We start from the raw sequence: 23,564 nt of genomic DNA on the forward strand, positions 1-23,564 counted from the left end.
CAGTACTGTACCTCCAGAGTCTAGCGTGTGTCTGGAACACAGAAGTTGCTCAGTAAGTATTGATTGCACAAATAAACGAATGATGAAATCAGAATGCCTTTTTCCAATATCCACACCAGGTATTAGACACCTGTATAATCTTTGCCTACCTAATATGTGGGAAACAACATCTCTGTAACTTGCATTTAATATGAGTGACACTGACTACCCTGTTTTTAGCTTGGCCTTTGTCTTGTTTTTTCAGAAAGCTAGCTTTTCATATCCCTTGTTCAGCTATCTTTTTCCTATTGCTTTGCAAGCACTATTGATATATTAAAGGACTTATCCCTTTGTTCATTGTACACTATAATGGTATTTTCCCAGCTTTTCAGTTGCCTTTGACTTTGTAGTCATATTATTAATCTTTTCCTTTTGCTTTCTGGTTTTGAGACATCTTAGAAAGTCCTTCCCCATTCCAAGATCATCACAGCATTCACAGTTGTTTTCTTCTAAGACTTTATACATGTATATACAAAAGATTATAATGTTTAGATCTTTGATCCACCTGGGATTTACTTTGGGGTGTAAAGAGTAAGGAAGTGATCTAGTTTAAAAAGAAAATTTAGCTTTAAAATACAATGAAGCAACTTCCCTGCTGGTCCAATGGTTAAGACTCTGAGCTTCCAATTCAGGGGCCCAGGTTCCATCCCTGGCTGGGGAACTAGATCCCACATGCCACAACTAAGAGTTCGCATGCCACGACTAAAGATCCCACATGCTGCAACTGAGACCCGGTACAGCCAAATAAATAAATATTTTTTAAAATACAAAGAATACAAATTCCTGGATACCATTTACTTAACATTTTAACGAGAACATTCATAATTTAAAAATAAATTCAAATAAATTTCACCTGTTTTCCAACATACATTTTTTTGTTTGATATAGGTATTTGTATGTATGTACATGTATGCAATAAAGCTCTATTTTTCACCATTCTCTAGAATTTTATATTACAATGAAATTACTTTCATTATTAAAATATTTTCCCTGGCAAGTTTCCACTTCATTTCTTTCAGTATTTTCTTGTTTTCCTGGATCTTGAAGATTTCTTGTTTGTTTTATTATATTTTGCTTTAAAAAGTCTCTTTTCTATTAAGCTCACTTCTTCATGGAGAAAGGAAGTCTTTATTCTCAGCAAGAAGGAGAAGAGATTTAGTATAAACTGGTAACTCAGAGAAAAATTGGATTCTTCGTAGGTTGTCACATGCTTACAATGGCTAGAAGGGGAAGAAAAAAGACACCATGTTTAAAGGGCTATTTAGAAAGGTATGCACTGGTCCCTTGAATATCCCCCAACAAGCTAAAAACTGTATATGGTTAGACTTAAGATAGTACTGTGAGCTAGAAGGAAACAAACAACCTGGAAGGAATCCTACATTTTATAAAGGAAAAAAATGTTAGCACTGTCTGTGGCCATCAGGCGTGGGACACAGGTGGTCCATAGCCAGTTCTCACAGCTCCTCCTCCACTCCAGGTGGGCCCCTCCTCTTACCACTGTCAAGGCAAACAAAAGCACACAGGGAGAGATTCTGGACATACTGAAAACATACCAGCAAAATAATCCCCAGCTCCCAACCAAAATAGGATACCAGGCTTAATAATGTATGTTGCAATTCTGTATTATAGAAGGAAGAGTTAATGAAGCAATTTTGCTTATTTTAAAGTAATAAGTAGAACCTGAATCTGATCAAATCTCTAAAACACTAATGAAAACTGCTAAGTAACTCTGCCAATCTCTGCCTACACCACCGTGGAAGCAGGGGGAAAGGGGAACACGTTAAAAGGTGTCATGGGCCGTAATCAGCAAAATCTAGACTACAGGAAATTGTACAGGACACATGACCTGGATTACTCAAAAAGTAAACTGCAAGGGGGAAATAAAAGAGATAAAGGGGGAATTTATGAACTAAAGCATTTAAGGGCTATCTCTACCAGCGGCAATGTAAGGACTTTATGTGGATTCTGAGTTATTTAAAAACTTACTGCTGACAATCAGGAAAATCTAGACATTGACTGCATGTTTGATGAGATTAAGGAATTACTACTAGTTTTTAATGTCAGATTAATAGTATTCTGGCTTTAAGAAAATTATGAAGTTTGGGACTTGCTTCCAAATAATCTGGGAGTAGAGGGGTAAAGCAATGAGCTGGCTAGGGTATGGGGAAAACAAGTCTAGCCATGTGGAAAGTTGTTAATGTGAGGGTGACTATGGGTAGGGGACGTTAATTATACTGTGCTCTCTACCTTTGAATATACTTGAAGTTTTCCATAATAAATAGTTTTAAACAAGTGAACAATATATAGATGGTATAAGCATTTAGACAACGATTTATGTTAACAAATATGGCCCTAAATTCCTGAAAGAATGTTTGCATTTGCACCATAGAGCTCAGACACCCATGAGATGTGACTATGGATAACTACTCTTGGTTCTTTCATCTGCAAAACAGAAAAAAATAACTACCTCATAAGATGGAAAAGAGGATTGAATGAGACTATATATTAAGCACTTATCCAATAGCTGGCACAAAGTAAGGGCTCAAAAATGTTCACTTTCCCTATACTCCTTTAAAACTGATTTTTAAATTTTCACTTAAAATCTTAAGCCTATTTTAATAATATACAAAAAAGCCAATACCCTACTATGTTCACTAGTAGGAAATTTAAAAGCCTCAAATGTTTGTGCATTGATTAGTTTAATGGAAATAGAATGTAAGCCATTTATATGAATTCTCACAAATTAGGTGCCCTCTTTTCTTCTTTTCTAATTTTTAATTTTAGCTCTATGAAGAAAGATTCTTTCGGACAAAATATTATCACAAAAAGGGTAAAAATATTGTTTCCCTTGCCTAGGGACCATAAAGAAAGTTCTATTTTTACAACAAAAAGATAAGAAAAGGTGTACAGTAGGACTTTTTATTTCTAAGTTGAATCAACAACAGTATCTTTTAAGGAGGAAATGGCAACCCACTCCAGTACTCTTGCCTAGAGAAACCCATGGAGGGAAGAGCCTGGCAGGCTATAGTCCACGGGGTCGCAAAGAGTCGGACATGACTGAGCTACTTCACTTCACTCACTTCCCTTATCATAAACTCGGAAAATTTAAATTTTCCTAAAGCTTTAAGTGATAAAACCAAATATAACATACAATCATTTAAATTCAGACAAGAAGGATAAATACCCTCATGATCTGAAGGGCTCTCACAGCCTTTCTCTGCTTAGTTCTCAAGGCCTGAGTGTTCTCAAAATTATTTCCCAGTACAATGCTTGTCTCTTCTGAACCCTCAAAACTGAGTCCTCCTGCATAACAAAATTCTCCATATAGCTGAAGATCTGCTCTGTTAAGCATGAAAAGATTTCATTTTAACCATTTTGGATAGAGATCTTTTAAAATTGCGTTATATATTATTTGGTTATTATTAATCAGAGAACATTCAACCTATTTTCAAAAGCCTTTACAATTATATGGTGACAAGTTGTCCACTTTTATTGTGGAAATATTAGAAAATACAGGTAAGAAAAACAAACCCAAAGAGAATGCACATAATTTGGGGACATGCTAAAGCAGATACATGGTCAAGTTTATTTAGTCCTGTGGAGCTACTGTGTGTCATGAATGAACTTCAGACCACTGTAATTTGAGTTCTTTTGTCTGCTTCTGTGGCTGGTTCCTCTCTTGTTTGTCAAACGAGTACCACTTATATTTGCTGTCAAGACATTCAGCAGCAGATACCTCTCAGTCTCCCGCCTACTCTGCATCTTCTGATGGCGAGGAATCTGGAAATCAGACAACTCAGCCTGATGGACACACACCTCCCAGCAGAGTGAGGGACTAAAGGGCCTCCTGAGAAGAGTGTATATACGTTAGTTATGGACTCAGTGGCCATTTTATTGGTTAGCTGGACCCTTTTTTGCTCACTATGTGGTTTTAGGCTATGGACTAAATAGGTAAGGTAATTTGACAGACGATTTTGGTACATAAAACCATGGTGATAACCATGCTTGATGCATAGAGTGTATTGCTTAGCCTTATAACTCATGCAGAGAAAAAAATCTTGGTTGTTTCATCTCTGATTATACCAAGGTCTATTTGTAACTAATTGTCTTATGTTACAGGATTACATCCATTAAAAACATCCAAAAATGCACTGATCGTGCCATGTGAAGAGCACAAAGGTGTAGGTTCCCCACTAACCCCCGAGGACCGACTGCAGGCAGACAAGGCAGATGGTACTAACGCATCAGGTCCTAACTTCCTGTCCCATGTGTGGGTCTGGGTGGCTCACCATCTTCTAAAGTCCAACCAATAACCCATCTGTCTCTCATTATGACCAACTCCTTTAAATCATAGGTGGCCTTTTTTTTTTTTTAATGAGAAAAGACTACTGCTTCAGGCCAGACTAGAGGTTTCAGGGTGGTTTTTATCCCATTATTTCTAAGAGCATCGCATACCTTTTACAGAACTTCTGTGTACTCAGCCAGTAGAGGGAATTCTTGGTTGTCAGGGACTGGCCTTTCTGCTGCAGGACTCCCTGGAGGCTATGCCCATGGAAACAAGGCCTCTCGCTGTCCTCTTCAGTCCAGTTGAACTGAAAACTTGAAGGTTTTTTTTTTTCAATGTTTGGTGCTGAATCCACCAGTGTGCTAAACTGTTTCTGAAGACTCACCACCATTTCTGGAAATGAAGGGAAAAGAAATGAAATAAAAACTCACGTTAAATGACAAAGTCTGTAGTTTACTTGATAGTAATGCACCAATGCTGGTTTTGTAGTTTTGACAAATGCTCCATGATGATATAAGAGCATAACCAGGGGAAACTGACACTGGAAGAGGGATGGCGAAGAACAACTTGAAAAGGCTAAAAAGGTAAATTTTATGTTATGTATATTTTACCACACACAAAAAAACACCAAAAACCAAAAAAAGCAGTTCTCCAAATAAAGAGTTCTGAGAGTATAGATATATATAGCATTTAAGATTTTGGCGAGAACTTAAGTTCTGTTTGAATATTGCAATGTTCCTGAAATAGATTTCTATGGACATTTCCTACAGAGAAGGACGTTTCTCTGGATGTGCAATGGGACACTTGTTAAACAACTGAGAAAAGGACTTATGCATTCACTTTTCAATTTAAAACACTTAGCTTTTCTACAGCTGGGCTGTTACTTGGTGTTAACGAGACGAAACCCCACTCACCTCTTCTTTTATACACTACCGGCCTGTCAATGGCTGAGTAGTAGAGTGGCTTTTCACCCTTCCACAGAAACCTGCCAAGATAAAGACGCATTTAGAGCAGGATGGAGATGAAATGGGCCTCAGCACACTTCAGAGAAGTTTCTCAATGGCAGTATCTGAAATTCCTGATACTCATATAATAGTTCTGGCTTAGAATGACCTGCTGACATGCGTCTCTACAGCACTCATGACTTAGACGTAAGCTAGTGGCACTGCAGGAGGCAGGAAGTCAATGAAAGGATAAGTGCCACACAAAACCTCCCAGATGCTATAAGATCACAAAGAAATGACTGATTATACCATCATCATAAAATTCCCATGCCGCTTGTTCTCATAAAGTGAGGCCACCTAAGAAACAACTGTTACTCCTTGTCTTTGGCCAAACACCCTTCTGCTGCAGATAAGGTAGTGGTACTTCTGACTCTGATAACTTGCGCAAAGTGAACAGTAAGTGCCTGCCTTCTAATGCAGAGGTGTAATCACTGTGAATAGGTTATGGTCTTCCTGAAAATTATATGTGAACTAAATCATACCACATTTAAATATTCAGAGAGCTTGCCATTTGTGATTCTTTCAAATATCTTTTTGTTATTTATTTATCAAATAATAAAAGTGACAATATATTCAAGGTAAAAAAATCTCTTAATAATAAAGAAGTTCCCTAAACAGTTTAATCCCACTCCCTAGATAAACCCACTATTAAAAACGCCTTGTGACTACCTCATCTAGATAGATTTTCTTATGCATTTATAGTAAATGCCCATACAGGTTACAATTGTGCTGCAGTCAAGGAGGTGTTATTACTTCCTTGAGGTTATATGCCCAGAAGATGGGAAAGGTGAGCCATCAAAAATGATTAACACTCGTCAGACGGTCCTTCTTTAAGCATTTACTTTACTTTGTTTACCTCTTTTCAAAACTACAAAAAATAGAGGCCCAGCACGAAGCCAGGAAGCCACAGGGTGGCTTTTCTCCAGGAAGCCACAAGGTCCTATATGCTCTGTCTGTCCAGTCTTCCCTCGAGATGTGGTTCCCCACTGCTGTATATTAAGGTATAATTTACATGTAGTAAAACCAACCCTGTTCAGTGTATAGCTGCACTAGTTTAGATAAACACATACAGTTGTATAATCACCACCATGAACGGTTCCACACTCTCAAATCTCCCATGCCTCTTGAAGGTCAACTCCTCCCGACCCTCAGTTAAACTTGGTCTCAATCACCAATCTGTTTCTCTATTCTTACAGCTTAGCCTTTTCCAGAATATCATATAAATGAAATTAGACCGTATGTAACCTTTTGAGTCTTTCATTAGCATAATGTATTTATGATTCATTCATATTTTTGGATGTATCAGAAGTTTGTTCCTTTCTAGTACTGAAGAGTATTTCATTTTACAGATATGCTACGGTTTATCCATTACCACCTGAAGGGCATCTGGGTTGTTGCCAGTTTTGGGCCACAAGGTTTCTTTCTTGTGAATGAAGTATACAGATCTCTATATATTCATATATAGGTTTCTGTGTGAACTTACTTTTGGCCCATTTAAAAAACTGAGTTGTTTTCTTATTATACGAAAATAATTCTGGATACAAACCATATATTGGATACAAATCATATATTCTGGATACAAACCTTCTATCAGATATGTGATTTGAACATACTTTCTCCTAGCCTGTAGCTTTTCTTAACAGTGTTTTTAGAAGAGAAGTTCTTTCTTTTGATGAAGTCTAACTTGTCTTTTTTTTTTCTTTTATGGATCATGGCTTTGGTATCATATCTGAGAAAATTTTTGCCTAACCTAAAAGGCTGCAAAGATCTGCACACGCTTTTAAATTTTCCTCCATGAAAACTGGCAGGCAAAGCACTCTCTAAAGCTATTTTTAGGTTTTCAACTGGTTTACTAGTGTTTCTCACAATCCCATGCACAGAGACCTATGCTGCGCTGTAGAAAATACTTTAACAACTTTTACCTGACAATATGGAAGATGATGTCTAGAAGAATAGAGAGAAAAATTAGAAATTTATGTCAACAACAGAGATGGGGAAGGGCAGAACAGGTGATGGGCATACATGGGAGCCCTGTGCCCACAGAGCAGTCAGTAGTGACTTAGAAGTCATCTCAGTCATCCCAAAGCACAGACTCTACGAAGGATCTTGGTAACAGATTCCCTGGACAAGCTCTTCCCAGAGGCCTGGTGTCCATCTGGAAAATGCCACTTTGAAACTAGACATACGTTCTTTGGTCACTAAATTCTCCCTTAAAGTAGCTAAAAGTCAGTGAGCCTTTTGAAGCACAGCTGACTGAGGTACTGCAGGAAGAATCTGGGCTCTAACAGGTATGTCTGAAGTGTAAGTTGGTGCCTGGTTTGGGTTCATGAATAGGCACCTGTTCAACCCTGAGATGCCCAAGTGGCATGGCCTCTGAATACCTAGCCTTTCAGTACTGGCCAGGACCACCCCAGCAGCACCAGAAAAGAAAGGTCCGATGGCTGGTTCTCCAAGATTACCTAAGAACTCAGGACAGCATATGTTCTCGCTGCTACTCTTGTGCCTGCTGAGAGCCAATGACTAAAGACATTCCTTCTCCAACAGAAAAGAGGAAGGCCTCCGTTCCCCAGGTGCCCACAGCTGCCAGAAGCTCACCCTCACTATCTGTCCAACCTGAACAGGAAGAAACTGCCCATCTCCTCCCCTCTTCAACAAGGATCCTCTCTCCCACAGTGCTTTATTCATCCCCGGAAGTCTGTTTCTCGATTTAAAAGCTCTCTTAAATTCAGGGGAGAAATAATCTAATTCTATCTGCAAACACTGAAATTTAGTTCTTGATTAAGAATATCAAGGAGGCATTATTAGCCTTACTTTACTGATGAAGAAACTGGAGTTATCATTTTAACTAATTTGAGGAATCTTGATTTTTCTCAGGGGATATAAAATGACTTGAGCAAATGAGTACTGTTGCAAAATTACATAAACTACAGAAATGTTAACCTTTTCTTCAAAGTTTCACAGAGACTCAAAGTTCCAAGAACAGATATAAAATCCATTCAAATCAGAAACCTATAGCAATGTACCCTCTACCACATAACACAGTATCTCTGAAAATTTATGAGCTGACTACATTTCAGTGCACTGAGGCCGCAGTTAAACAGCTGGTTTTAAACAATCAGGATTCACCTCTGCACTGTCTCTAATGCTATGCTCTTTCCACTCTGCCACAGTGGACCTGGGTGGGCTTCCCTGTTGCTCAGTGGTAAAGAACCGCCTGCCAATTCAGGAGATGAGGATTTGATCCCTGGGTCGGGAAGATCCCCTGGAGAAGGAAACAGCAACCCACTCCAGTATTCTTGCCTGGGAAACCCCATGGACAGAGGAATCTGGCGTGCTGCAGTCCATGGGGGTCACGAAGAGTTGGACACAACTTAGCGACTAAACAACAACAATGGACCTACATGAGGAGGAGAGCTCAAGGTCAAACAGTGAGACTGACTGAAATATGCTACTCTCTTTCTGCTTTGCTTTGTTTGGATTTTTACAGGGAACTTTATTTTGGAGGAACAGTCCAGTTATAGAAGACACAGGCTGACGTCTGCAGTCTTCTGTAATAGTGGGAAGCGCAGATGGGAACTGAGCCACTGTGGGAAACAAAAGAGGGAGGAATACCAGAAATGCAGAGAAGAGTCATGCAGATTACGAAAAGACGAGTACTGGGTACAATAACAGCTCCCTGGACTGGATTCTGGATCAGGAGGAGGACACTAATATTACTATTTTTTAAATCTTCTGGCCACACCGTGTGGCATGTGGTATCTTAGTTCCCTGACCATGGATGGACCCTGCCTCCCTTGCATTGGCAGTGTGGAGTCTTAACCACTGGATCACCAGGGACGCCCCTAAAAGGACATTATAGGGCTTCTCTGATAGCTCAGTTGGTAAAGAATCTGCCTGCAATGCAGGAGACCCCGGTTTGATTCCTGGTTTGGGAAGATCCCCTGGAGAAGGGAAAGGTTACCCACTCCAGTATTCTGGCCTGGAGAATTCCAGGGACTATATGGCCCATGGGGTTGCAAAGAGTTGGACATGACTGAGCGACTTTCACTCACTCATTAATAGTTAATAGAAATATTTTAAAAAGTTTAGACAGAGGGGTTAATTCTAGAAAAAAGGGTCATAATGCTGGTGAATCTGAACTGATGAAACTTGAGCTTTCAGATGTAAAGCAATAGACTTGAAAAATAAAGTCGGTGAATCTAAAGCTAGAAGAGGTAACATACTTTGCCCTGGCTTCCTCCCACTTTTGTTTTTTCTCATCAATAGCTTTCTTCATAACTTGGTACCATTTTCTGAAATCAAACCATGGTTTATCTGAAAGAAATGAAATCCATGATTATTAACCAAATATGTCACATTATTATAACACATGTTGCTCATTTGAGTCTTTACTCACTGATCTGACTAAACATTTATATGCCAGCCCTTGGAAGTTATGGAGGGACTGACTATCTCCACGCTCTAATATGACTCCTGAGCAATCTGCTGTCACTCCCTTCTGTTCTGAGCTCTCACCTATACTGTGGCCCTGTATTACACCAAAACTACCTTTAAAAAAAAAAAAATTGGAATATAGCTGCTTTACACTGTGGTGTCAGTTTCTGCTGTACAGCAAACTGAATCAGCCATACATACACATATATCCCCCTTTTTTGGACTTTCTTCCAATTAAAGTCACCACATAGCACTGAGCAGAGGTCCTGCAGCTCTACAGTAGGTTCTCATTAGTGATCTATTTTATACATAGTAGTGTAGATATGTCAATACCAATCTCCCAATTCACCCCATCCCCCTGGCTTTTCCCCTTTGGTAATCATATGTTTCTTCTCTACAGCTGTGTTTCTATTTTTGCTTTGCAAATAAGATCTTTACTATTTTTCTAGATTCCACATATTGCAACCATCTTTTTACATGTCTGTTTATCCTAGATTTGACTATTACCTCCTTAAGAATAGAAGATATATTAGATAATTACACATATAAACAGTCTGATACAAGGTACAAGTTTCTTCTTCTCTATATTTATTGTATCTTTTAATTCACCTTTTACAATCACTTGATTGACTAAAAAAAAAAAAGTACCTTCTTTGTTCTTTTCATTATATTTCTCAGCAATATTAGACAAAGACCTGGAGACACAAATAAACAAATCAATTTATTTGGAAATCATTCATTTGAAGACAGTTAAATTTTGAATTCTTCCGAAAGAAAAGTATAGAACAGTACTTGAAACTGATGCCAACTTTTAATGCAGAAGCGAGCACTGAAATAGGGAAGAAGACACTGCCGCTCTTTGTTGGCATTTTAAGATTCTTTCACTTTCCAAAATAATCTTTGAGGATACATAGTGCCAAAAGGCACAAGATGAAGTGCTAAGTGACTCTTTAGAATTTGTGTATGATGCTTTAAAACTCAGGAGAATGAGACACATGTGTATCTTCCTAAAAATGGAAGAAAACATGATCCAAACAACTTTCTAAAGGAGAATGAAATCTCTGACAAATGCCTGAGCCAAAACATTAGGTAAGGAGTAACTGCTGCTACCAGTCAGTGTTCTGTAACAACTGAGTCTCTACTTTCTACTGAGTAAAGGATATGGAGTCCTTTACTCTGAATTAGTAGGGGAAAACAATACAATTTTTTCCTCCTAAGAGTACACGCACTTACCATTCTACATTGTCATCCAATAAAAAGAGCAGTTTCAACGCCACTACAATGACAGCTACAGCTTGCACATCATATTTAACAGTTTTTGCCTTTTTAGCTATAGGATCAAATCTTAGAAAATCCACTTCTCCTATTCCAGTCGCTTTTACCACTAGGCAGGTTAAATTATGCATTTCATCTGTTGAAGAATAAAACAGAAAAATGTGAAATTAAATTCTTTGGTTAATGAGACCATACTAATGTATACATCCATGAGATAAGCTTTATCTTAAAATATGATACTATGCCAGAACTCTGAGGTATACCATTTTGTGTATAAATAAACCAAAAAATGAAATGTGTATAGAAAAACAAATGGTCGAATCCTGGCAAGGTCTATCTTCTCCTATTCTGACTTCCCAAAATGCCTGCTATCTATGGCACATATCTTGGCACCAAATATACAGGCACACATCCATCTTCTATTGCTTCATCCACGCTCCTTGTCTGTGTTTCTACAGCAATTTGCATTTACCTGAAACTAACTTTCCTGTAAGACCAAGGGCTTCTCTAATATGCACTCACTCGGGAAGCTAGGGAGCCTGGCCTTCCAGTGTGCATCTCGCCCGCTGCACTGCTTTCCCAAAGAAATTACACGCTCAGCACAGACTCATTTATTATTCAAGGCTGAGTAACCTGGGACTTGGAGCCAGAACACCTACAGCCTATATATTTAGGCTTTCTGATCATGAGCTTTGTGACTCCGGACTACAGCCACTCAACCTCAGTTTCTTCATTTGTAAAAGTGGGTTATGGTGAGGATAAACATAGGACATAAAAGACAGGAGAAGTGAATTATGCTTTGAAAACTCTGAATTACTAAGCAAATTTCTTTACTTACTAACTGAAGTACCTATATTTTGATTAAATTCAAGTAGAACAGTTGTTCTTTACAAGAGCATAATAAGTTGTATTGCATTTCCTATATACTGTCAGTCATTATGTTCTATTGATTCTATTCTCTTAATGTAATAACAATACTTTTATAACAGTACAAATAATATTATATACAGTACATACATGTCTCTCTATATAGTATTATATATAGAATGTATTACTATAAAAATGGTATTTCTTGAAAAATGTCTCCCCTATTTATTTAAAATTAATATCTTCAATTGCTTCTCTTATACTAAAAGTACATAGTAATAAAAAGCAAATGAAAGAAATTATGAGGAAGGGAGCCAGGACAGGAGAGAAAAACAAAGATTCTGACCTGGAGTATTATGGGACCTGGACAACTATATGATGCCTCAGCTGTTGAGCAGCCAGGCGTCACTCAGCTTGCCTACGTTTCATCTGAGATGAGCACACCCGCCCGTCCTCCCTTTCCACCTTCACAGATGAGGTAATACAGATGAAGGCACTTTGGAAACTCTACAGGGTTCCCCACAAATTAAACAGACATGATTATGAAAGCTGCCAGGAATTCTCTCTGGCCGGCTTCTCAGTCCCAGGATGAGGGACAAAACTAAGGGATGTATTTGGAGTTCAGTCAGAGCCACAAAAGAGGCCGTGCTTACTCAGCAAGGGTGTGTGTGTGTGACATGCTTGCTGGAAGCTGCTTTCTGCTCAGTTCCAGAGACGACATTGTCATACATAAAGGCAGTGAGGAGGGGCATTCGTTGCCCCAGCATGCTTAAAACCACCTTTAGTTTTCTGGGAACCCGAAAACCTCTCTTTGAAAAAGGGCCAAGTACACAGATCTCTTCTTTTTTATCAACAGCCCAAGAGAACTGTAGAGTGCAAACTTTCAGCTTTGAAAATGGCAATATTCTAGAAGTCTTCTTATAATCTCATGGGTAGGAGGCCAATCAATGTCACATTTTAGAATGTAATTTCTAAGGTGAAGGGACCACCACATCTTAGTTTGTAGATATATTTTGTTTACTGTTTCCTCCCACTATTACATAATACAAACTCAGTATAGGACATTTATAAGATACATAAAGTGCAAAGATGGAAAAAATGCATTACTATAACTTAGACATAGCACTTCAATATTTGGGTAAATTTATTTCCAATATTTTCATGAATATTTTAATTTTATATAGCTATGATTATATTATACATAATTTATAATTTGGCCTATTTCCTTTTCTATCATGACATAAACATTTCCCATGCTTTTATATACTCTTCACAAACATGATTTTAAAAGATGCACACAGTTCCACTGAATATACAAAATATTTACTTAAACATTACCTTTCCATTGGATATTTATTTCTGATTTCTCAGTATTAAAAATAAGGTCAATAACATTTGTGTAGTTTTTTTATCTATATTCCAAATTATTTCTATTGAATGCTTTGTGAGAAGTAAAATTTCTCTATCCTGGCTATTTTTAATATGGTCTCTAAAACAGCACTTTAAAACATCAGATGATAGCAGTCCCTCTCTGTATATTATAATGGTTTTAATTCTACTTGTTACTTTCAGGAAGAGTTAGGTGAGAAATACTATTAAGTTACACACACTGGTCAGAAAACACTGCCACCATCGTTTCTGTCCAATAGCAACTATGTGAGCTAAACACTTGCCATAACCCAGCCCGAGCCAGTTATATTTTGCAAATTCCTTACATTCTTTCCATATCTTAGTGTTTCCATTATAAGCTTAGGATTTTGGAGTATATAACAGAACATAGGAACTTGCCATATTTTGAAAAAACCACTCCAAAAGTAAATCAAAAAACCAAAATCCAAAACAATAAACCAATATATGTAACATGCCAAAGTGCAGAAATCAGACTTCCCAAATTCTGGAATCTTAATCAAAGAGCCAGTGACTTCTAAAGTTACAGTAAGAGACATACATTCCTTAGCTTAATAAATGATACATTTGAGAAGCTTATTTTTTCCTCTTTAAAAAATTTTATAAGACTTGATATTTACATTTGTGTATATATGTTACTCCAATTTATGTTTATTTTTATAGCTAAAATTATATTATACGTGCAGTTTTGTATATTGTTTTTTTTATACAACATGTCTTTTCCTTTCCTATTAAAAACATATTCAATCACATTTTTTTATATTGCATAAGCAATAATATAGTCACGCCATGTTTGTATTTTCTGTTAAGAATAGAAGCCCTGCATTTCTCACATTTCTAGTTTAGCAAGAAATTCAGGAATAGATTCCATCGGCGAATTCCGCTGGGGTGACCTGTGTCTTGGTGTATTATGAAGAAGGGCTAGTGAGGCTGCCTTTGCATCCTACCAGACCTTCAACTCTGTTTGCTTCAGGGACTGGAAATAGCAATATGTTACTAAACAATAAAAATATCACTGTAGATTAACTTCTGGGATTTTAAAAATTAGAATTCTTTAATAATTATGCTTCATGCAAATGGAGGAGTGCTGCCCTTTTTTGGTGGAGGTTCCTAAGTAATTAATAATACATACTAAATCATGTGTTACTTGTATTCAGCAAAAACTTACTGTAAAAACCAAACATTATCTCTCAAGCTTATCCCTTTCATTCAAAATAGAACTCATTACTTCTGAATAGTGTCCTTTTAACCATTTTAAATGGTCCAAAACATTTTAAGAAAGAATTTTGAAATTAAGCTTCATGTTACTGTGGACCCTGTCAGGTGACTTTAATAGTCTCTGATTGAGAGGATTCAATACATTTTTCATAATAATTCAATAAGTCAAGGCTTACTCACAATATATACCTCATACTTACCAGGGAGATTGACCTCCATCAAGTATTTCATACACAAGACGTTTGGATGAAGATAGCAGTTTTCAGTTATGTCTGGAAAACGCGGCAAATCTAAAAATGTGGCAACTTCAATTATTTTTTTAAAGATAACTTCATAGTTAGGCCAAGACTGGAATGAAAGAGATAGTCAAAGTAGCAATTTTTGCAACATAAATTATTTTTAAAACTACTTTCTGATTTTAAAAATAACATGTATTCACTGAATAAAACTTGGAGTATAGATTAAAAACATTAAAGAGAAACACCCATAAACCCCAAATATCCTCACTGAGCTGTTTTAAACAGTAATAGTGATAAATTAAAAAGCCGCTAAAATTCTATCTGGCTCAAACAATTCTTACTGGCCTTGCCCATGATATAGTGAAACCATTACTTCTTGCCAATCATGGAAAATCTGAGATAAAGCTGCAATCCTACTGGAATTATGATGTCGTCATAATCCCGGCAAAGCAGGACTTCCCTCTCGCCTTCCCTAACCAGCACCCTCTCGCCAACCTTCAAATTCACAGCTAACAGATTCAGTTCAGTGTCACATAACATTCACATGCTTCTATGTTGGAGATGACACCAGGGCTTAAGTCTATTAGTTAGAAACGTGTGATTCAGCTATTTTCTCACATGTTAGCCTGTAAGAAAGAGTATCTTACAGAATTTGGGGAAATGTATGAGCCAATATTAATAAAATAATTCTGTTCATTTTAAGAGCACCCTTGTAGTTAATTTGGTATGCTATTTATATTTCTGCAATTTCTAAACATTCTTCTCATTGATACTACATATAATTTTTCCTCATTTACTTATCCATTCACATAAAAATATTAAATTTAGAGTCTATTCTATGTAAGATACTTGGGGAAATATAAAGATGAATAAAGTGATCTCTTCAAGGAATATATACTCTAGAAAAGGAGGTCAGTGTTCAAAAATAACTATAGGATAAGATAGCTGTTGAGTGCTACAACCAAGATTTTTTTTTAAGATCTATGGGATTTCAGAAAAACTAACATTTCTGACATGGTTGCTGCTGCCAAGTCGCTTCAGTCGTGGCCGACTCTGTGTGACCCCATAGACGGCAGCCCAACTGGCTCTCCCGTCCCTGGGATCCTCCAGGCAAGAGCACTGGAGTGGGTTGCCATTTCCTTCTCCAATGTATGAAAGTGAAAAGTGAAAGTGAAGTCGCTCAGTCGTGTCCAACTCTTAGCGACCCCATGGATTGCAGCCTACCAGGCTCCTCCATCCATGGGATTTTCCAGGCAAGAATACTGGAGTGGGGTGCCATTGCCTTCTCCTTCTGACATGGTTGGACCTCGTTAAAATTAGGCCGGAATACAAACATTCTGGAAACCTGTTTGGCAATATTTATTAAAGTTGACTGGAAGTCAAGAGTGAGATTACTCTCAGGGTGCAGGTGATCACGACTGGAAGTAGGGATTGGATGGAGCTTCTGGGGTGCATAGATCGTTGTTTCTTGATCTAGGGGGCTGGTTCAGGTAATGAAAGTTCATCAGGTTGGGTACATTTGTGATATGTTCACTTTTCTGTATGTATGTCTAGCTTAAAAAAACATGGTAAGAGAGAAACTTCAGTAAACTATTTTGTGCAACAATCACTTCATACATCACCCTATAGGAGAAATGATCCAACCAGCAAATTCAGAGTTGGCAAGGCCTTTAAAGGTATCTGGTCTAAATTTACAAAACCCCTAGCAGCTGTATATCTAGCTCTTCTTTTAAATCTCCAGTGATGGGAACGCAATACCTTTCCTGAAGGTAGTCTATTCAATTTGTAATGCATTTAATCATTACAAAGTTCTTCCTTATTCTAAGTGAAAATCTGTTTCCCAGCAATTTGTACCAATAATATTGCTCTGTCATGTCTTGCCCATTTTCTAAATGTGTGAAGATGTTTGGGAACCAAGTGAAGGGAGGAATACTTCTCTGTTCAATGTTACTTTGGTACGTTCAGCTTACATGCAATTATAAAGCACAAGGGAATACATTATAATGGTACTGGCTCAGATGGTACAGCATCTGCCTGCAATGCTGGAGACCCGGGTGCGAACCCTGGGTTGGGAAGATCCCCTGGAGAAAGAAATGGCAACCCACTCCAGTACTCTTACCTGGAAAATCCCATGAACAGAAGAGCCTGGTGGGCCATAGTCCATGGGGTCGCAGAGTCAGACATGACTGAGTGACTTGACTTACTTACAGAAAACAAACTGTAAATTTCCAGAATTTATAACTATGTCCAATTTTACTTTGCCTGAGGTTACAACCTTCTTTGTACTGTACTTATTTTGATACCAGTATTTCAGTATCTAAACTTTTAATTCCTTATGACTATACAGTGGAAGTGAGAAATAGATTTAAGGGACTAGATCTGATAGAGTGCTGATGAACTATGGACAGAGGTCCATAACACTGTACAGGAGACAGGGATCAAGACCATCCCCATGGAAAAGAAATGCAAAAAAGCAAAATGGCTGTCTGGGGAGGCCTTACAAATAGCTGTGAAAAGAAGAGAAGCAAAAAGCAAAGGAGAAAAGGAAAGATATACCCATCTGAATGCAGACTTCCAAAGAATAGCAAGAAGAGATAAGAAAGCCTTCCTCAGCGATCAATGCAAAGACATAGAGGAAAACAACAGAATGGGAAAGACTAGAGATCTCTTCAAGAAAATTAGAGATACCAAGGGAACATTTCATGCAAAGATGGGCTCAATAAAGGACAGAAATGGTACGGACCTAACAGAAGCAGAAGATATTAAGAAGAGGTGGCAAGAATACACAGAAGAACTGTACAAAAAAGATATTCATGACCAAGATAATCACGATAGTGTGATCACTCACCTAGAGCTAGACATCCTGGAATGTGAAGTCAAGTGGGCCTTAGGAAGCATCACTATGAACAAAGCTAGTGCAGGTGATGTAATTCCAGTTGAGCTATTTCAAATCCTGGAAGATGATGCTGTGAAAGTGCTGCACTCAATATGCCAGCAAATTTGGAAAACTCAGCAGTGGCCACAGGACTGGAAAAGGTCAGTTTTCATTCAATCCCAAAGAAAGGCAATGCCAAAGAATGCTCAAACCACCGCACAACTGCACTCATCTCACACTCTAGTAAGGTAATGCTCAAAATTCTCCAAGCCAGGCTTCAGCAATATGTGAACCGTGAAATTCCAGATGTTCAAGCTGGTTTTAGAAAAGGCAGAGGAACCAGAGATCAAATTGCCAACATCCGCTGGATTATGGAAAAAGCAAGAGAGTTCCAGAAAAACATCTATTTCTGCTTTATTGACTATGCCAAAGCCTTTGACTGTGTGGATCACAATAAACAGTGGAAAATTCTGAAAGAGACGGGAATACCAGACCCCTTGACCTGCCTCTTGAGAAACCTATATGCAGGTCAGGAAGCAACAGTTAGAACTGGACTTGGAACAACAGACTGGTTCCAAATAGGAAAAGGATTACGTCAAGGGTGTATATTGTCACGCTGCTTATTTAACTTATATGCAGAGTACATCATGAGAAACGCTGGGCTGGAAGAAGCACAAGCTGGAATCAAGATTGCCAGGAGAAATATCAATAACCTCAGATATGCAGATGACACCACCCTTGTGGCAGAAAGTGAAGAGGAACTAAAAAGCCTCTTGATGAAAGTGAAAGAGGAGAGTGAAAAAGTTGGCTTAAAGCTCAACATTCAGAAAGCTAAGATCATGGCATCTGGTTCCATCACTTCATGGGAAATAGATGGGGAAACAGTGGAAACAGTGTCAGACTTTATTTTTCTGGGCTCCAAAATCACTGCAGATGGTGACTGCAGCCATGAAATGAAAAGATGCTTACTCCTTGGAAGGAGGGTTATGACCAACCTAGATAGCATATTCAAAAGCAAAGACATTACTTTGCCAACAAAGGTCTGTCTAGTCAAGGCTTTGGTTTTTCCAGTGGTCATGTGTGGATGTGAAAGTTGGACTGTGAAGAAAGCTGAGTGCCGAAGAATTGATGCTTTTGAACTGTGGTGTTGGAGAAGACTCTTGAGAGTCCCTTGGACTGCAAGGAGATCCAACCAGTCCATCCTAAAGGAGATCAGTCCTGGGTGTTCTTTTGAAGGACTGATGCTAAAGCTGAAACTCCAGTACTTTGGCCACCACATGCGAAGAGTTGACTCATTGGAAAAGACCCTGATGCTGGGAGGGATTGGGGGCAGAAGGAGAAGGGAACAACGGAGGATGAGATGGCTGGATGGCATCACCGACTAGATGGACATGAGTCTGGGTGAACTCCAGGAGTTGGTGATGGACAGGGAGGCCTGGCGTGCTGCAATTCAGGGGGTCGCGAAGAGTCGGACACGACTGAGCAACTGAACTCTACTGAAAAATTTGAGTTTTATTAGGTAAAAAAGGCTTTCAGTTTATGCTATATTATTAACATATGATCAACCTGTAGCTGAAGAATACAAAGTAAATTTCTGTCTAACCAAATAACAATGTGGCCTTTTAAGTCTGTTTCTAAATGCTCAGGTACAGTAATTCTATTTGTATATGAAAATACTATTAACAACTGTATTTTAATCTGTAAATTTAAAAAGGAAAAAATGACCCAGTCACTGAGCTGCCGCCAGGGACTCAGCGGCCTCCCCTTGCCTCCCAGTGGAGGCTTTGTCCCCCCGCCCGCTTTTTCCCGCCACCACCTTCCTCAGGCCATTTCCACCGAGGAAAAGGAATCATACTGCATGTCCCCTATCCAGAACATCCACTCTTTCGACCCTTTGCTGATGCAAGTGAGGGTGATGATCTGCTTTCTGCTGGCACTGAGGATTATATCCATATAAGAATTCAACAGAGAAACAGCAGGAAGACCCTTACTACTGTCCAAGAGATCACTGATGATTACGATAAAAAGAAACTAGTGAAGACGTTTAAGAAGAAATTTGCCTGCAATGGTACTATAATTGAGCATCCAGAATATGGAGAAGGAATTAAGCTACAGGGTAACCAGCACAAGAACATATGCCAGTTCCTGGTGGAGACTGGACTGGCTAAGGACGACCAGCTGAAGGTTCACAGGTTTTAAGTGCTTTCGGCTTACTGAAGCTTAAGTGAGAATTTCCTTGCAATGAGTAGAATTTCCCTTCTGTCCCTAGTCACAAGTTTAAAAATCTCACAGCCTGTATAATGTAACCATAATTTGGGGTTTGCTTTTAACTTGGGACTAGTGTAACTCCTACATGCAATAAACTGAAAAGAGCCCCCCCCGCCAAAAAAATATAAGTTAAAAATGAAAACATATACTCTCAGTGACCTTTTGGAAAAGCTGTCTTTTTATCTTTATAAAATCAACTCATTTAGACATCTGCTTCATTTTGCCCAGAATTTGAAGTATCTTCTCAAATTAACAATTAACGTTACTGACAAGATTTATGGTAACCCTAATCCTGCTTCCCTGGTGGCTTAAGTGGTAAAGACTCTGCCTGCAATGCAGGAGACTGGGGTTCAATCCTTGCATCAGCAAGATCCCCTGGAGAAGGAAATGGCAACCCACTCCAGTATTCTTGCCTGGACAATTTCATGGACACAGGAATTCTAGTCATGGAGCTGCAAAGAGTCAGACATGACTAAAGCGACAATCCTTTTAAATAATGCAGGTAGGAGATGAAATTAAGTACTTTTACCTGCAAACAAACAAACACTAGAGCAGTGAATGTTCCTCTTTGAAAAATAATCATCTCAGAAAACCAACTTAATGGATAACAAATTCATGACAAGTAATTGTAAGATCATTAATGAAAAGGAATCTAGTAAACAAAAAAGAATTGATGCTTTCGAACTGTGGTGTTGGAGAAGACTCTTGAGAGTCCCTTGGACTGCAAGGAGATCAAACCAGTCCATCCTAAAGGAAATCAGTCCTGAGTATTCATTGGAAGGACTGATGTTGATGCTGAAGCTCCAATACTTTAGCCACCTGATGCAAAAAGCTGACTCATTGGAAAAGACCCTGATGTTGGAAAAGACTGAAGGCAAAAGGAGAAGAGGGCAGCAGAGGATGAGATGGTTAGATGGCATCACTGACTCAATGGAAATGAATTTGAGTGAACTCCGGGAAATAGTGAAGGACAGAGGAGCCTGGTGTGCTGCAGTCTATGGGGTCGCAAAGAGTTGGACATGACTTAGCAACTGAACACAAACACAAAATATCCACACTGACATCCGCTACCTTCTGCCTCCAACATCATGTGAAATGGTGGCCCAACTGGCTCTACAGGGCTTGGCTACAGACTAACCTCCCCACACATCTGGTCCTATTCCAACCAAGCCAGGCGACTCTAGGGGCCTGCACCACCAGCTCAGCAAAGCATCCAACCTGGGGCAGGAGACCGGCAGGACTATGACATGGCACCGTTGTAGAGAATGTCATCACAGGATCACATTTTTGTTTTCGTGCCATTGTCCTTAGCCCAGAATGCGGAAGCAGGCTGTCATTTTGACAAGATTCCAAAACATGGATATAAAATAATTACAGTAAACATTTAATGACTGTATTAGAATAGTCTTATTTTGACTTTCAGAAAAATGTATGCCATGTATAGAACACACCTAAAGGAAAGATGTCATAAAAGTTGCTGGGCATTTGTGCTATATTTCATTTGGAATCTGTGATGTGTTAAGAAGAATAAGGGGACTACTAGAATACTGTTTAAAACTTTGCATGTTTCAGTTCAGTTTAGTTCAGTTCAGTCGCTCAGTCGTGTCCAACTCTTTGCGACCCCATGAATTGCAGCACGCCAGGCCTCCCTGTCCATCACCAACTCCGGAATTCACCCAGACTCATGTGCATTGAGTCGGTGATGCCATCCAGCCATCTCATCCGCTGTTGTCCCCTTCTCCTCCTGCCCCCAATCCCTCCCAGCATCAGGGTCTTTTCCAATGAGTCAGTTCTTTGCATCACGTGGCCAAAGTATTGGAGTTTCAGCTTTAGCATCAGTCCTTCCAATAAACACCCAGGACTGGTCTCCTTCAGAATGGACTGGTTGGATCTCCTTGCAGTCAAAGGGACTTGCAAGAGTCTTCTCCAACACCACAGTTCAAATGCATCAATTCTTCTGTGTTCGGCTTTCTTTATAGTCCAACTCTCACATCCATACATGACCATTGGAAAAACCATAGCCTTGACTAGACAGACCTTTGTTCGCAAAGCAATATCTCTGCTTTTGAATGTGCTATCTAGGTTGGTCATAACCCTCCTTCCAAGGAGTAAGCGTCTTTTCATTTCATGGCTGCAATCACCATCTGCAGTGATTCTGGAGCCCAGAAAAACAAAGGAGTTTAGGTATAACAGTACTTTTGTTTTATATTGGTCTTTGGTTATCCCCTAATTAGTCTACTTTTACCTCTAATTTTTTTTTTGTGGAACATGATGCAATAACATAAGATAGACAGAGGCAGAGATGAAAAGACTAGTCCGTATTGCTCAGAGCACATTTCTATCAGAACCACTTGCAAGACGCTGATTTAAAAGTCCTCAATCCCACACCAGACTTCATAAATCCATCCCTAACACTAGGTCTAAAAGAACCTATAGTTTAAACAAACTCTCCACAATATTCTTGTGCAAAATAATAATAAAATAAAATGAAATGGCTCTCCTCTCCTTCTTCCTGGAGCCTGGAAGGGACCCTCAGATGGTTTTAGTTCACAAGCCTGATGCGAGAAGTATACCCACACATTCCAGCGATGGCTAAGATGCTGCAGAAAGCCAGGAACAAAAGAGCACGTCAGCTGGTTTCTATTCACACTGCCTAGCAATAGTAATCCTGGAAAGGAGTGGGAGTGAGGGAACCTGAGAACACCTGTTATCATTACGTTCGTCTCAGTTTCCCTCAGGTAGATTTCAAACCTGCTAGATGATTACTCTAACAGAGGTTGCACAAACAATCCCAAAAGCGACAATCGGCCTACAGAGGAAGATGGTGAAAAAATATGGAGTAAAGTTTGAAGACTCAGAGTGTATTAAAGCTTGATCCATCGAGACAGTCATCTGGAGGGGCTCAGAGAATGACTGATAGCTCCGAAGGAGTCTTTTTCTTCCTTAAACCATCAGGGACCTAGTTTCACAAAGGGCGTAAGATTGCTCCGAGGCAAAATGAATCATCATGGCAAAGTGCCACTCAGTGGGTTTGGCTGAACCAGCATTGCATCTTTTCTTTTCACTCATTCAGAGAGGAGATCAGAATGTTGTTCATCAACATTCACAAAGCTGGAGATGTACTTCAGAATGGATTTCCAGGTTCCTCTTTATTGCTTCTTGCTGAGTCTAGTGAGGGATGACGAAATGACTAATTCTTGAGAGGCCTTAGAATCACTGTAGAGGACCATGGTAGAATAATAAGTATGTTACATACTAACTGTTTAGAAATTGGTCTGTGGGTTTAAAACACATAAAGATTTAAAAAAAAAAAAAAAAAACAAGGCTGAAAATACACAAGTAGCTCCACTGTGTGCTAGTCACTGGCAGAATAAATCCCACCTGTAAGAGAAAAGTCTGTTTAGGCCCAACTTTGGCTTAAGCAGCAACGTGCTTATCTGGTACTCTATACAAAGATGGTGTCTCTGAAAAAGAATAGATTTTTAGTTTATTCTACCAGATGAACTGAAAGATTTTTGCTAGAAATAAATGAAGCTTCAGATCAGCACCACACGTCAGAAATTTGACTCAAAAATAAAGCAGTAGAAGAGACAGAGGCAGAAAGAAAGAGGAGGAGGTTATCTTCAAATTAAAAAATAAAGAAAATGAAACAG

General features: G+C 38.9%; 1 protein-coding gene and 1 pseudogene across 3 annotated transcripts in view; one reads left to right on the forward strand and one right to left on the reverse strand.

Moving 5' to 3' along the window:
- Window positions 1-478: 478 nt before the first annotated feature.
- TAF1B (TATA-box binding protein associated factor, RNA polymerase I subunit B) overlaps window positions 479-23,564 on the reverse strand; it is a 55,550-nt gene continuing 32,464 nt past the window's right edge. Inside the window, exons 9-15 of one of the 3 annotated variants that reach the window (XM_055540959.1) lie at window positions 14,730-14,877; window positions 10,996-11,173; window positions 10,411-10,457; window positions 9,552-9,642; window positions 5,239-5,309; window positions 4,495-4,717; window positions 479-1,259 (exon numbers count right to left, since the gene is read on the reverse strand). In XM_055540959.1, the coding sequence (XP_055396934.1) occupies window positions 1,055-1,259; window positions 4,495-4,717; window positions 5,239-5,309; window positions 9,552-9,642; window positions 10,411-10,457; window positions 10,996-11,173; window positions 14,730-14,877 (963 nt within the window). In that variant the 3' untranslated portion in view covers window positions 479-1,054. Of the gene's footprint in view, window positions 1,260-3,609; window positions 3,887-4,494; window positions 4,718-5,238; window positions 5,310-9,551; window positions 9,643-10,410; window positions 10,458-10,995; window positions 11,174-14,729; window positions 14,878-23,564 lie in introns of those variants that run through there. The other 2 variants (XM_055540958.1, XM_055540957.1) reach the window with 2 other exon arrangements.
- Window positions 19,502-19,842, forward strand: LOC129623468 (eukaryotic translation initiation factor 1-like; annotated as a pseudogene).

This window comes from Bubalus kerabau, chromosome 11 (assembly GCF_029407905.1).
Source record: "Bubalus kerabau isolate K-KA32 ecotype Philippines breed swamp buffalo chromosome 11, PCC_UOA_SB_1v2, whole genome shotgun sequence".
Taxonomy (NCBI): domain Eukaryota; kingdom Metazoa; phylum Chordata; class Mammalia; order Artiodactyla; family Bovidae; genus Bubalus; species Bubalus kerabau.